Source organism: Amblyomma mixtum, chromosome 4, assembly GCF_055824585.1.
Source record: "Amblyomma mixtum isolate Tamu chromosome 4, ASM5582458v1, whole genome shotgun sequence".
Taxonomy (NCBI): domain Eukaryota; kingdom Metazoa; phylum Arthropoda; class Arachnida; order Ixodida; family Ixodidae; genus Amblyomma; species Amblyomma mixtum.
In genome coordinates this window covers 158,948,917-158,963,616 of record NC_143015.1, presented here as the reverse complement: position 1 = coordinate 158,963,616, position 14,700 = coordinate 158,948,917, and the positions used below count along the sequence as shown (strand labels likewise).

The 14,700-nt window shown below is 47.1% G+C and overlaps 1 protein-coding gene across 1 annotated transcript in view; it reads right to left on the bottom strand.

The window, feature by feature from the left end:
- LOC149348982 (ras-related protein Rab-37-like) overlaps positions 1-14,700 on the bottom strand; it is a 137,953-nt gene that overhangs the window by 8,114 nt on the left and 115,139 nt on the right. The window contains exons 3-4 of the mRNA XM_089541073.1: positions 2,079-2,120; positions 1,182-1,248 (exon numbers count right to left, since the gene is read on the bottom strand). Coding sequence (XP_089397199.1) covers positions 1,182-1,248; positions 2,079-2,120 — 109 coding nt within the window. The remainder of the gene's footprint in view (positions 1-1,181; positions 1,249-2,078; positions 2,121-14,700) is intronic.

The window sequence follows — 14,700 nt, the reverse complement described above, 5'->3', positions numbered from 1 at the left end:
TGCGGCTAGACATTGCGTCAGATGGTGCGAGGTTTAGCAAGGTTTAGCTTTAGGTTTAGCTTTTATTTTGAGCCGTGCATGCAACAGGAATAGAGAGCTAGGGTGGAAGTGATTGGCATCGTGCAAAAACGCCAGCTCATTCACTCAACTCCACTCGCTCAAGTTTCATTCACTCATCACTCGCTCACTCACTCATCACTCGCTCACTCACTCATCACTCGCTCACTCACTCACTCAACTCGCTCACTTAACCGCTTGCTCGCTTACTTACTCACTCAACGCAATTACTCATTAACTTTCACTCACTCACTGACACTCAGTCACTCATCACTGGCTCACTCACATACTGACAGTCACTCACTCACCCAACGCAGTCACTCATTAACTTTCGCTCACACACTGACACTCCTCACTCGCTCAACGCACTGACTCATTAACTTTCAGTCAGTCACCATAACTGAGTCACTCATCACTCACTCGTTGACATTCGCTCACTCAGCACTCATTCAACGCAGTCACTCATTAGCTTTTACTCACTGAATGACAGTCAGTCATTCATCACTCACTCAACGCAGTGACTCATTAACTTTCACTCACTCACTGACACTCAGTCACTGATCACCCACTCGTTGACATTCAGTCACTCATCACTCACTCAACGCAGTCACTCATTAACTTTTACTCACTCAATGACACTCAGTCACTCATCACCCACTCAACGCAATGACTCTAACTTTCACTCACTCACTATCACTCAGTCACTCATCACTCACTCATTAGCATTCAGTCACTCACTCAACGCACTGACTCATTAACTTTTATTCACTGACTAACACTCAGTCACTTATCACTCACTCAACGCAGTGACTCATTAACTTTCACTCACTCACTGACATTTAGTCACCAATCACTCACTCACCACAGTGACTCATTAACTTGTGCTCACACACTCACACTCAGTCACTCCTCACTCGTTCATCGACACTCATTCACTCACTCAACGCACTGACTCATTAACTTTCACTCAATCACCATCACTCAGTCACTCATCACTCACTCGTTGACATTTAGTCACTCATCACCCACTCAACGCAGTGACTCATTAACTTTCACTCACTCACTGACACTGACTCACTCACTCTCCCACTCACTATAACCCACTCACTCCTGCACCAACTCACCGTGTGCGTCCCTGTAGTAGGCGTGTGTGACGCTGCGGAACCTCTCCTGGCCCGCCGTGTCCCAGATCTGCGGAATTGGGCAGAGCGCTGTTCTGCCGGCACGCGCCAAGTGGCAGCAGCCCCGACACCCACCCTTTCACTCCGTGCTGACTTCCTCACGCACAGTGATTCTGGCACCGCGCCATTCGCATCGAATGCAAGTGGCGACTGCGCCGCTTAAGTCTTCCGCACTCGCTACTTAAATGCCTTTTAAATGCTCCCTAGAAAGCGCGGGCACTATCAGGAGTGCCACTCTTGACACTCGTGCCATATATCAATGTTTCAAGCGACGACTCCACACTGCAGTCCAAACAAACGGGTGAGCTTTCGGCCATAGTCCAGTCGCGGCGTACTTGCTTTCTTTGTCGCCAAGGCCAAAAAATAGCCCACGCTAGGCTTTCAAGACGGTCTGAACTAGTAGTTATAATTCATTTTGCTATTTCTTCCAGACACATTGAAATGCTGTTACGAACGACTGCGCCGTTTCAAAGATGTAATCTCTCAGTACGATGATTAGGGAAATCTCTAAGGTGGAGTTGAAATGTAATAAGGGAGCAATTACTCATAGCCATCAACACAAGCGCAGATACAGAGCTACAAAGGAAAGATTAAACGATTGCACAAAAACTTGGTAGTCGAAGAAAAATTCGTCCTGGTTCGGAGTTCGAACTCGGCACCACCGCCTTTCCGGGGCAGTTGCTTAACCAACCAAGTTATTCCTGACTGGGAACTCGTCGCAGCATGGCTGCGCTTGGGTGGGCGCTAATGAGTAGTTACTCGCTTAATATAATGCAATCTCTCGTGTGAGAGCAAGCAGACGAATGACAGGTGCACACTGACAGGAATAAGAATGCTCACCTGAAGTTTGACCTTGTAGTCGTCCACAGTCACAACCTTGTTCTGCACAGAAAAGAAACACAAGAACAATTCAATTACCGGCTCTTTTACCACACTACACTCTGAATATAAATACGCTTATATGGGACTAAAAATGTATTAAGTTGTCCTCTAGCGCACGCCTAAGGAGTGCAGTAAACAATAGCTTGCTGCTTTCTGTTTAGAATGTAGAACAAACACGGGGAAATAAGTGTTTGTTAAGAAAGACAACAGCAGCCGTTTCTCTTTGGAGGTCTACAAATGATGACGTCACATCCTCGGCTAACGAGGCCGTTTTGGTTTACCTAACCAGTACGGGCTTGTCGGAAACATCCGCACACCAGACGCCTTCTGCTTTCTTTCTTTCCCTCTTCGTTGACTGCACATTGTATGCCAGTATTTTACTTTACTGAGGCCTCATCTAGCCGAAAAACCTTGTCTATATTCCGTAGGAATGGTTCCATAACCTCTAGCAGTGAGCGTGTGACGGACACATACACACGCCAAGAAAAAGACTAGAAAGGAATGTCTCGCACGGTGGATATATCTGCACTCTATGCAACACCACTGCCAGCGTTCATCGCCATCGTCATCACCGGAGATTCGCGACTGTGCGAGAAACGTCCCAAGAGCATCGCTGCATGCTTTATTGAGTCGCACGATACGCGGCGCACAGCCTTGCAGAGCTTGCAGCAGATGGCGCTGATGTCACTGGCACTGATGAAGGTCGTTGGCGGCGGGCTCCTAAATCATTCATTACTGCCCGTATGCCAGCCGCATACACCACGTCAGAACGAGATACACGTTTTTCGACTTGCTTTTCCCGTATAATGCTCTGTGATGCGCTCCGCAATTGTGTGCAGTGTTGAAGAAGCCGGAGAGGTGTTTCATCCAATCAGGAGACTGGAAAATCCGGCAACGCTGTTGCTGCGCCGGTGCGCGGGCTCGGAGCCCCATTGCGCAAGCGCAGTCAGCGTGTTGCCTTGGTTGAACGTGCTCAATGAGTAAAGCCATCGTGTGTTCGAGCGGTAACTACGCTCCAAATATAAAATTACGCCTATATAAGAGTAAAAGGGGAGTAATCTGTTCTCTAGCTTACTCCTCTTTTTATAAAAGGGAGTGATCTAAAAGCCAGCTCGCTCTCTTTTTACTCCTTTCCGTTTACAGAGTGTGTATTAGCCTGAACGTACACGTGCCGAATTGCTGGCACTCAGTGCAGCAAAAAAATTGGCAGTAACTTAGCTCTGCTATGCCAGGATATACGTAGCGTGAGCAGTGACGTCACGTGGCTCCGCGCCGGCAGCAGCAGTGACGTCACTCGCTCCTCGCGCATGCGCAGTATGGTCGACGGAGGTAGTACGCAAAACGGCGAGAATGTGGGCAATGTAGCTCACGCTACAAAAGTTTGTCCATAATGCCTTAGCTGCATGCTCTGGACGTGTCCCCCGTGATGCACATGCGACATCTAGCGACAACACCTGGTTTAAAAGGAGATGTATTTTTACATGCACAGGTACACTCATCGGATTGCATCGTCTTTTATTGCCTTGTTTGCGGCCCCGGTTTCGGCAGCCGCTTTCGCATCCGGCGCACGCAGCTCGGACGTTCTATAGAAGTGTTTTGACCTCTGTGCTATCAGGGACACTCCAACCGGGGAGAGCGGAATAACATTTTAGTTGAGTGCGATTAGAAACTTTCGCAGTTAATCATCGAAAGTGCAATGACCACTCTCTGAAAATATAATGAACTTTGATAGCGTTTCTTCTTCAGTTAGTGCATTTGAGTTTTTTTTTCGGTGTGTGTGCAGGCGTTTGAACTCTGAACTCGAAATTTAATTTGTTTCTGATAGTGCACATGCAGTACGAAGTAAATATGTAGAGGTTAAGGAAATATACTTGAAATCGTTTAAAATAATCTAAGGTGGACAGACTAATAAACCACTAAAACCAAACTTTTGTTGAAATTCTTTAATATCATTTATAATTCTACAAGATAGAGATACACTGGATGAAAAAAAAAGATCGCATCGCCATCACATGCATCTCGCAGTTATACGAGCCAGAATCTGAAAATCCCTGTAATTGGTTACATGGATGACATTCTACGCTATTCTTTTTGTTTTCTTGTTTCTTTGTTTGATGTAATATAAGAGTCTTGCATGCGACATTGGCAATTGTTGATATTGTATGCAACAGTGATTTTCACATTTCACATGAGCAATACCTCTGTTTTTGTTCATTAAGGTTCTCTTCATGAGCGGGAGAATCGTTACTCGCAATAAAAAATACAGCAAACTTATCGCTCACGCATTTTTGATCTAGATGAGATCAGATAAAACGAAAGCCTGCTGCCATATATGTGACCAATGAACGCACTGAAAGACCCATTTACGATAAATTCACTCCGAAGCGAGGTTCTTGTTTCGAAGCGGGTCGCCATATTGCAAATGGGATTTGAGCGTACGCAGGAGTAGCGCACGCTACTAAACTTGAGAAATGGCGTACGCAGCGCAGCGAGCGTAGGTTAAGGCTTGATTTGAAATAGCGGTCGGCGCATGCGCAGTTCGAAACGCGTTATCCCATGTGCCTATATGCCCATATTTGTACTGGCATTACATTCCGCAACGCCAGAATGTCGCCTCTTGACTCGTCATACCTTCGGTAGTGCTGCATGGAACTACTGAGATGGAGTATAGAACTCCAGGTGGAGTTATCTCAGCCCGCACGTTTTAGTCTTACCACTACTACAGCTTCCACGGCGCTGCACCCAACTAAGGTGAGGCGGAAATACCGCGCGAAACGAAATCACTTTCGGTGGAAGCAATTGGGAAAGTGAAAAAAAGACACAGGGCAATAAGCAAGCGGTAGAAGTATATTTTATTTCCTTTGCGTGGACCGAACAGCAAACACTACAAACACTACACAAAAATATAACTCTATAGTTTCAGCGCACAAGTTCACCCCGGACACATTCTGAATTTTTGAACAGAAGCTGGCAGGCTCGTAAACTATTTGCCCCTGGCAGACTCCACTTTTATCTTCTACTGCTCCTAGTTTGTTCCGAGGCCTGGTCTCTGGAAAGAACCCACAGAGGGCGTAAAGGTGCGAAGGAAATTCTATTTCTCGACTTTTCGCGAACTTGCAGAGCGAATGAAAAGAAATCTCGTTGACACGGGCTCTATAGGAATTCGTGGCGGTCACTGTCGAGTAAAGCGTACACGCCCAAACATCGCAAATATCATCAGTGATATTTATTTATACTTCTTCGCATCAATACACGCTCCCCTCTCTGGGACTGTCGTGGTACTTTAAAAACCGAAAGAAAAAATAATTTTTGAGAGAATCGTCGGAAATAGTTCGCAGCGAAGGGACGAAGCAACTATATAACTCTTTCCTACCCGTTCGTAAAGATTCCCAGGAGTGCGATTAGCGAGCGAAGAGTATTTATTTTTCGTTTTCTGCCATAGCACAGGCATTTTTTTTTTAATTCGAAGCTGTGCATTACTAAGGCAAATAAGGAAATATGAAATGCCACGCAGAACGAAGTATGCAACTCATTGAAATCTTTAGCCCACTGCAGTCCGAAACTTTTAAAAACTGTAAGACCAGTTTGGAGCGTGCCGACTCCCAAGAGGAAAAAAATACCCAAGCATATCAGCGTAAAAGCTTTGAACACGAGGCTTTTTTCATTGCTGCAGCATTGCGTCGAGGAAGGTAAAAAATTGCGCAGCTTGGATTGAAACAGATGATCTTTGTCGTGAGAGAAAAATGACCATGACTCTAGTATGCCTGTAAAGTTTTCATAAATATTAGGAGCGAATGCCTATATGCACTCTCTTAAGATGACGTCAGATGAATAAAATTACCGTAGATTAGAGACATTAATCATCGCCAGCAGCAGCATCCAAACTACGCCCACTACGTTTGGCGCTAAGTTCTAAATTCTAGCCGGATGAAATACAACCTAACTTTCATAAATGTAATGCCTCAGGCTAGAGTTGGCACTGCGCTGTAATTAAGTTTTCGAGCGGGCATAAATAATTTCTTTTAGGGAGTAGTTATGTGGTTATCATACCGTGAGCTATACCTGTGTTCACCTTGACGCAGCTAGCGCGCTTTCTCATTGAGCTCTGATTTCGGGCGAAGCTTTCATTTCGAAGAAGACGGTCTTGTTCAAGAAAACGACCAGATTCTTCCCCCTTTCCTGTTTCGAAAAACTGACAATGATAGGCCAGTATGGACCATGTGATCACAGGTGGCGCATCCTCATTGGCGAGCAAGTGAACACAGCAATTGACGTTTCATTCTCATTCGTCAAAGGGTGATCACGTGATGTGGTAGTAGTGACGTCATTGAGCTTTGCGCCGCGACAGAAGTGCCACTACTTCGACGATGACAAGGCTCCGTAAACGTAGAAAAACCTGCCTGATACAGCGGTCGGTGAAAGGAGGAACATTTGGGTTGATTTAACACGCCTTAATAATGGAATGTGATCATCTTTCTGTGTCTGTTTTCTACAAGCAGAAGAAGAAAATGGGAATTCTTAGCTAGCCGAAGCCAAGAACTGGTTCTAACCGGATTTCCGCGCCATTTTTTCGCATGCTTCTTTTTCTTCTCTTCTCTTTCTTGCTCTTTCTGCCTTCTCTTCCTTCTTTCATGAGTAGGCTGTGATGACGTCACCAGGTCACGCGACCTCTCTCGACCAATCAGGGTATTTACTCTCGGACATCGCTGGGGTTTTGGTGTGACGAGTACTCTAGCGCTATCGTATTAATAAAAAAAAACACTCAAGACAAGAATAATTATAAAAATCTGAAACTTGATCGATACACCAGATACACCTCATTCCATGTTTCACTATATCGCGCTTCCGGAGACCTTTCGTGCTCTTTACTTGAAGTTCGCGTCCTCTGAGATACAAACATTCAGTTCGAGTGGAACTGCGGAAGGCGGCGGAAATGAGAATCGAGAGGATGCTCCGACGAACCGACGGACCTGCCCCTATCAAAACCGTTTCCGCGATTCCTTCCATCTTGGACGCCCACACATGTCCACTCGAAAGGGGCCTTCGGCACGCCAGTCGCGGTGATGAGCGTCATCCAACCCGATATATAGAGCTTCGTCGCATTTCGGCCTCAGCAATTTCCCATTTCCCCGACCGCCTTCTTCAAGTGGCTCTTTGCTTTTTTTCTTCGAAAGTTTCTCGAAGCTCTCCCTGCCTCCGGTTGCGAAGAAAAAGAAAAGAAAAAAAACTCACCCCGACTTGAGCAGGACTCCCAGGAGCCATTTCTCATCCTGTGAGTGACGACTTCGCCTTAAGCAACGAAGGCGAGGTCCGTGCTTCTCGCAACGGTTTCAGCGAACGCCGCGCTATACTCGAACGCACCTTGCGGCGAACGGAGGGCGTCACATTAATATCGTGCAGCAATCTGGAAGGCTAGAGCTGGTACACTGTAAACACGAATACGCCTACATGGGAGTAAAAAATTCGCTGTGGCTTAGCTTGGTTAAGCCCGGCAATTGCGAAAGCAATATCCGTACCTACGCCATGGTACAGCTGGTAGTGTAGCTGGTGGTGGTGCTTGTGGTTAGACTTGTGGTGATGCATCGGTTATACAATCCAATCCATTCCAATCCAATCCACTCCTATCCATTCCAATGTAATCTAAGCTAATCCAATCTAATCCAATCAAGGTCAAATGAGGGTCAATGGTGGCCACCGCCGCGGCACGGCAAAGGCGTGAAAGTGCAAGTAGTATTGCTGCCGCAATAAAAGGAAGTAAGCTGTTCTCTACACTCTGAAAGGCCAACACACCTATATGGGAGTAAAAAGGGAATAAAGTGTTATCTAGCGCACAACACCCTTTTATGAAGGGTATGCACTAGAGGAGAGTTTATTCCCTTTTTACTCCTTACTGTTTGGAGTGTAGTGTACTCCCTTTTATAAAACTTACTGCGCTAGAGGACAGTTTACTCCCCTTTTTACTCCGTTCTGTTTAGGGTGTACCATCTTATACTTAAGCGCCGAAAGCAGAAAGTAATTACCGAACGTATAGTCCTGAGAAAAATTTAAGGGAACAACGTGCGAACATTTATTTACCGATTACTAATTCTGTGAGACAAGCGCAGTTTTTTATTCTTTTTTTTCTAACTGGTTTTCTTCTCGAAGTATAATTTCCGAATGCACGCATTCTCAAATTTAGTTTAAAGTAACCAAAAAATAATCAGTTTTGTGGGAGAAGTTTGTTCCCACTCATACTTCTCACGACTTTACATAAAAGCGAGCTATGGAAAGAAAAATGATAGGTATAGCGTTAAGAGACCGGAAGACCCCGCCGCGGAGGCTCAGTGGTTACGGCGCTCGGCTGCTGACCTGAAAGACGCGGGTTCAATCCCGGCCGCGGCGGCCGAATATCGACGGAGGCGAATTTCTAGAGGCCCGTGTGCTGTGCGGTGTCAGTGCACGTTAAAGAACCTCAGGTGGTCGAAATTTCCGGAGCCCTTCACTACGGCGTCCCTCATAGCCTGAGTTGCCTTTGGACGTTAAACCCCAATAAACCAGTAAACCATTAAGAGACGGAAGCGGGCGGAGGGTGAGGGAAAAAACGCTGGTTAATGACATCCTAGCCGCAATCAAGAGGAAGAATTGGGCTTGGGTAATGGGCATGTGCAATGCGAAGGCAAGACAACCGTTGGTCCGGATTCCGAGAGATAGCAGGGGGCGGCAGAAAGTTAGGTCGGCGGCTGAGATTAAGAAGTTTGCTGCAATACGGTGGCTGCAGCTGGCGAGGGACAGGGTTAATTGGAGAGAAATGGGAGAGGCCTTTGCCCTGCAGTGGGCATGGTCGGGCTGATATGATGATGATGATGTGATGATGCCCCGCGCTGTCTTCTACGGTCAATCGAAATATACTAAAGGCCAGTCACAGTCCCCCAAGGTAACGGCCAGTAACGATCCTTCTTCCTAATACACGACGGCACAGGTTCTCGACTCGTCCGCCTGATTAAAAGCTGGCGGCAGTGTATACCCTCTGCAACGCTGAATAGTTTCCAGGAAGGCACGGCGTATAGATAGATACACACGGGCACAGGCAACAGCGGAGCAGGCAAGCGCCCACACAGTCGTCAATATCGACTGGGGGGCCTTGCTATTGGGACGGATAGCGCGATCTGCTACCTCTTTCCGGGCAATACGCAACTCGAGTCACCCACGGAAGCTCTCCTCCTTGGCATCCAGGCTTTCATTGCTTCGATAGCCTGGCCTGAAGCCTGGTCTGGAGCGGCCGGCCTGTGTACAACTGCACCGTCGTCACCGCAACACGAGAAGAAAAAATGGCGGACAAAAACAAAACAAAGAAAATACAGGGATGAGGAGAAGGATCAGCTAGCCGCTTCCAATCGATCTGCAGAAAGCCTGGTATACTGCTCTGGCTGTTTTCGCTGGGAGAGAGCGAAGGAGAGAATGGAAGAGAGGTAGGGAATACGGCTTTCAGGACCAGAGGAGCATGGAAGAGAAGCCCGGTCTAATAAAACGCGCGGAGTTATAACGATGACAGATACGAGCCCACGCGCAAACCGAACCAGCAGGCGCGCTATTGGGCGCTCTTGAAAAAAGAAAAAAAAGAACCGGGGTTGAGAGATGCCTCCATTGTTGCGCTCGTTGCCGGGATAGCCGGGTTCTCGACTGTTTCCCTCTTTTTTTTTTCCATTCTTCTTTTTTTTTTTCATTATAGTTACTTCTTTCGGGCTTCTGTCTCTCTTTTCTAACTTCTTCGTTCTTTTTTTTATTTCTTTCTTTTAAACTGAGAGAGGGATGGCGTGTTGTCGTCCTCGGACACTGGTTTTCGAACAGCCGCCTCCTCGACGCCAGGCTGACTGAGTGGATCGCGGTTTCGTTGTTCGGATCCTTGGCTGCTTCTTTTTTGCCTTTTTTTTCTCTCCGGGAAGAGATTTCGCTCCGCCGGATGTGCTGCCGTCTTTTTCTCACCGCGAACCGCGGGTCCCCGTGGCAGAAACAAGCTCGTCGATTTTAAACGGACTCATTAGCCTTACATAAGAAATACAGACAGTGCGCTGCAACACTTTATGTAGATGCGGCAGAATACAAAAATACCAATGCCTTTGCAATTGTGGTTGTGAACGAGAATGGTGACCACATCGTCTCGGCGACAATCAAAACGAAATCCTCTGAAACGGCAGAAGAGGCGGCTATAGCCCTCGCCCTAGCACATACCCAAGGGAGCATCATCCTCAGCGATTCCAAAATGGGTATCAATAATTTCGCTAAAGGGCGAATTACAAACACCTCCCTTAGAATCCTTAACGCAACCAAATTCTCACCAAATTATTCCGAATTGATATGGGTCCCAGCCCATTCGGGGAATCCGGGGAACGAGGTAGCCCACAATAAAGCCCGAGTTTTCGTCGACCGGGCAGTGGATGAGTTTGGCTCCCTGAATTTCACGAAGGACTCAATGATCACATATCATGATCTCACCAATCATTTTAAATTAGAGAGGAGAATTCCCCCCCTCCAGACAAAAGACTTGCTAAAGAACAAGAGGTTACGTGGCGTCGTCTACAGACGAGATCGATACGCACCCCATCACTCCTCGCGCACATTTATCCAGATCTTTACAACCCAAACTGCAAACACTGTGGCCAACGTGCTACTTACGATCACATCCTGTGGGACTGCAAAATAGAGCCACCTCCGGGTGATCTAGTTACAGCTCCTTCTCTCGAGCGGTGGGAGACCGTGCTGGCTAGCTCTGACCCCAGAAGGCAAGTTTTGGCGGTGGAGTGGGCTGACAAAGTCGTCGAGGGCTATGTACTCTCGACCACTTAACGTGACCTCTTGCCAAGCTCTTCCCGGCGAATAAAATGTTTTACAATCAATCATTAGAAAAGAAAAAAGGAAGGGGGAGGGGGGAGGGGGGCATATGTGGAGGCTCGGCGCATCGATGTCGAATTCCCGATTAGAAATATGGCTTATTTCGCGGAGATATTTGTGAATGGGCGCAGTAGTGGCGCCTGTCTTCGAAAAAAAGCAATAATAGTAACGATGATAACGATAAGACATTATTGCAAATGTTTGTTCAGAACAACATTTCCTGCCGGACCAAAGCACGGCATAGTCTGTTACTGGGCAGGCAGAAATAGTGCAGCATATACTGAGAACCGGGAGGCAGCTCATCTTTGATGTTTGTAGAAAGAAAAGTAATTTTTTCATGAGAAAAAGAAAGGCGCGGTAAATGTCTTACTTCTCGGTGGTGGACACCTTAACAGCCCCATGGAGGAAGCTATGAAGAAGGGAGTAAAAAAACGACCGAGCGACCGATCGACCGATCAATGAGAGATAAAGATTAATCTGGACCGCGTGCGGTTCACTAACACCCACTGACATATCGGACAACAGCACACGGGAGTATTTTTTTTCATTTCGCCTCCATGATGATGATGATTATTATTATCATGCCGAATTTTGAATGTAGCAAGGGCATATTAAAAGCGCCATGGCACAAGGTATTTTTCTTATACACAAGGTGGGGTCCAAGACCCAGTTTCCAAGCATTTCACAGCAAACGAGCCGAGAACCAGACCAGGGATCACCGGTGGGTACCCGGCGGCACTGGAAATTTCGTCACCATCGAAACGCGGGAGATGTAGGCTCACGTTTCGATGGTTTGGAAAAAAAGGGGGATAGAAAACAAAGATATGCCCTAAATACTCCGCCAATTTGTGGGTATAAGAAGCGACAGCACCGAACTCCATCCCCCCTCTGCCCCAACTGCCCACCCGAGCAGCAGAGCTGATTGGCCCAGTATTGGCGATGTAATGGCGAATGCTGGTCCTACACGGGAACTGAGTTAAACCATTGATTTCCAATATTGGGCCTACTACCTGTTCTCCTTGGGTTCTCATTCAACCACGTGACCCCGGGTGGCGCACTACCGACAGCTGCAGTAAATCTCTGCTGCCCACGTAACTCTTATTCCCGAGGTGCGCCAAAGAAATATTGTCCTCGGGCAGCACGAGATGGGCGCAGAAATTTTGGATTAAGACCGAAGGCTCCAGTCTCGACCCGCCACCATGATCTAGCGAGCAAGACATAGGGCGTTTAGGAGACGTTTTAGGTCGCTTCGAAGAGGACAGCAGTATTGAAGAAAAGAAACTGCAGAGGATAGAGTGTCCGATAAAATAAACTGAAAGGCAATAGCCGTTTCCCGGCCGACCAGATCAATGTCCTATCGGCTGGACTCAGATGGATGAAAACCCTTCGCTGGGGAGACAGTTAAGTCTACGAATACAACGACCCGGCTGCCTGCCAATCACCGTCATTCCCGCAGTCGCATTTCCTCTACGTAACCCCATTTCGTAGTTCATTATCAGCATTGTCATCATCATTATCATTTGTTGTAACCTTAAAGATCCCGTCTGAGACATAACATAAGGGGGAAGGGGGGGGGGGAGGGAGACAGTGGTGTGAAGCGATCATACAAATGCATGTGAACATAAAAAGAGCAGAAAAAAATTAAAAGATTAACAAGCTTGACATAAGATTAACGTCAGGTAATCGAAATAATACCAAAAATATATGACAAAAAAAGCAGTAGCATATAAAATTAAACATTAAAATGTGCGGAAATTAAATAAGTGGGAAAATACTTGTAGGGGTTGGCGCAAAGACACAAGAAGTCAGAGTCAGAGAGAGATTATCAGAGTCGTACTTATCGTTATTTTCATTATGATCTCACCCAGCGTCACCACCACCAGCTCCAACACCACTACAATCATTATCATCATCATCATCATTATCCGAACCAACTACACCTCAAGTCAAGCACCTCTCGTAATGACCACTACATTATTCCCGTCTTCCGTCGGCGGCGGCCACGTTATTTCGGGAGATTTCCTGACCTATCTCTCCACTAGACTCTACAACGCCTTCGATTAGGCCTTCCTTCCCCTGGAGTCCACTCTGACCCCCATCTTACCCCTTTACAAGCAATTCTCAAATCCCCGCTTGTTTTTGGCGAGTATACACGACACAACGCGGAAGAGCTATATATATAGGGAGCGAGATGGGGATCGATGCGAAACTTGGCAACTATACCCCGTATCATGCGCAGAGTGAAAGGCTGGGAGGAAGTGGGGGAAAAAGGAGGAGGGCAAGGGCACAGGATGATTAATGGCCGCTGCAGGAGCGATACGTAAAAAGTTAAAAATCTCACTCCGCGGGCGCTAACAGCTCGGCGACGACCGCAACGCCAAAGACTCAGGGAGGGGAGGCGGGGGAACTAAACGAGCAGAGGACGATGGGGACACGAACAATGTATCGACGGACGCCGAAGTAAAAGAGGGAGGGAAAGGGGATAGAGGGACCACGGGAGCGGGGAGAGGGATGCCGGGATTTCGGCGGAAAAAGAGGACAAATAAACAACGGGATGACGGACGACCAATTGCCCCGTTTTACCCGGGAGAAGTAGCGTGGTGATAAAAACAAAGAACAAAAAAGAAGGATGCGCTAAGAGGGGAAGAAGGGTTGAGCCAGAGGCGAGGGAGCGAGTTCTTTTCCCGGGTGACCTTTTTGGCACGCTTCCCTGTCAGAAGAGTTACGGACTTACGGCACCGCGATGCTGCTACTCATACTGCCAATAAAGGGTGTCACTGCTGTAGCTGCTGCTGTACCAACGGTGGCTTCCTTGCCAAAACTTTATGACTACTGAATTAATTACTCAACTGTCATTTGAACCTCGATATTAAGATTAGTTAAATGGAATTAGTTGAGACTTTGAGCGTCTCATTCGCTGAGATTTTATCACATTTTTAACCATTATTTTAATCCCACGCTCAACATTTTTATTAATACCATTGAACGACGCGTCATATTCGTGTGCTGAGTGTTCGATATATATGAACAAAGAAGTCTTGCTATCATCATCAGCCTGACTACGCCTGCTGCAGTGCAAATGCCTCTCCCATAGCTCTCCAGTTAACCCTGCCCTTTGCCAGCTGCGGCCACCGTATCTCCGCAAACTTCCTAATCTCATCCGCCCACCTAACTTTCTGCCACCCCCTGCAACGTTTCGTTTATCTTGAAATCCAGTCCTTTACCCTTAGCGACCATATGTTACCTTGCCATTTCATTACGTGACCTGCCGAAGCACAATTCTTCTTGATTTCGACTGGTATGTCATTAATCCACGTTTGTTAATTCCCTGATGCACGTTTGTTTCCTGATGCGCTCTACTCTCTCCCTGTCTCTTACCGTTACACAGGTGTATCATTTTCCTTTTCATAGCTCACTGCATTGTCCTTAACTTACGCTGAACCCTTTTCGTTGGCCTCAACATTTCTGCCGGTACCCGCCGCGGTGGCTCAGTGGTTACGGCGCTCGGCTGCTGACCCGAAAGACGCGGGTTCGATCCCGGTCGCGGCGGCTGAATTTCGATGGAGGCGAAATTCTAGAGCCCCGTGTACTGTGCGATGTCAGTGCATGTTAAAGAACCCCAGGCGGTCGAAATTTCCGGAGCCCTTCACTACGGCGTCCCTCATAGCCTTAGTCGCTTTGGGACGTTAAACTCCAATAAATCAAATCAAAT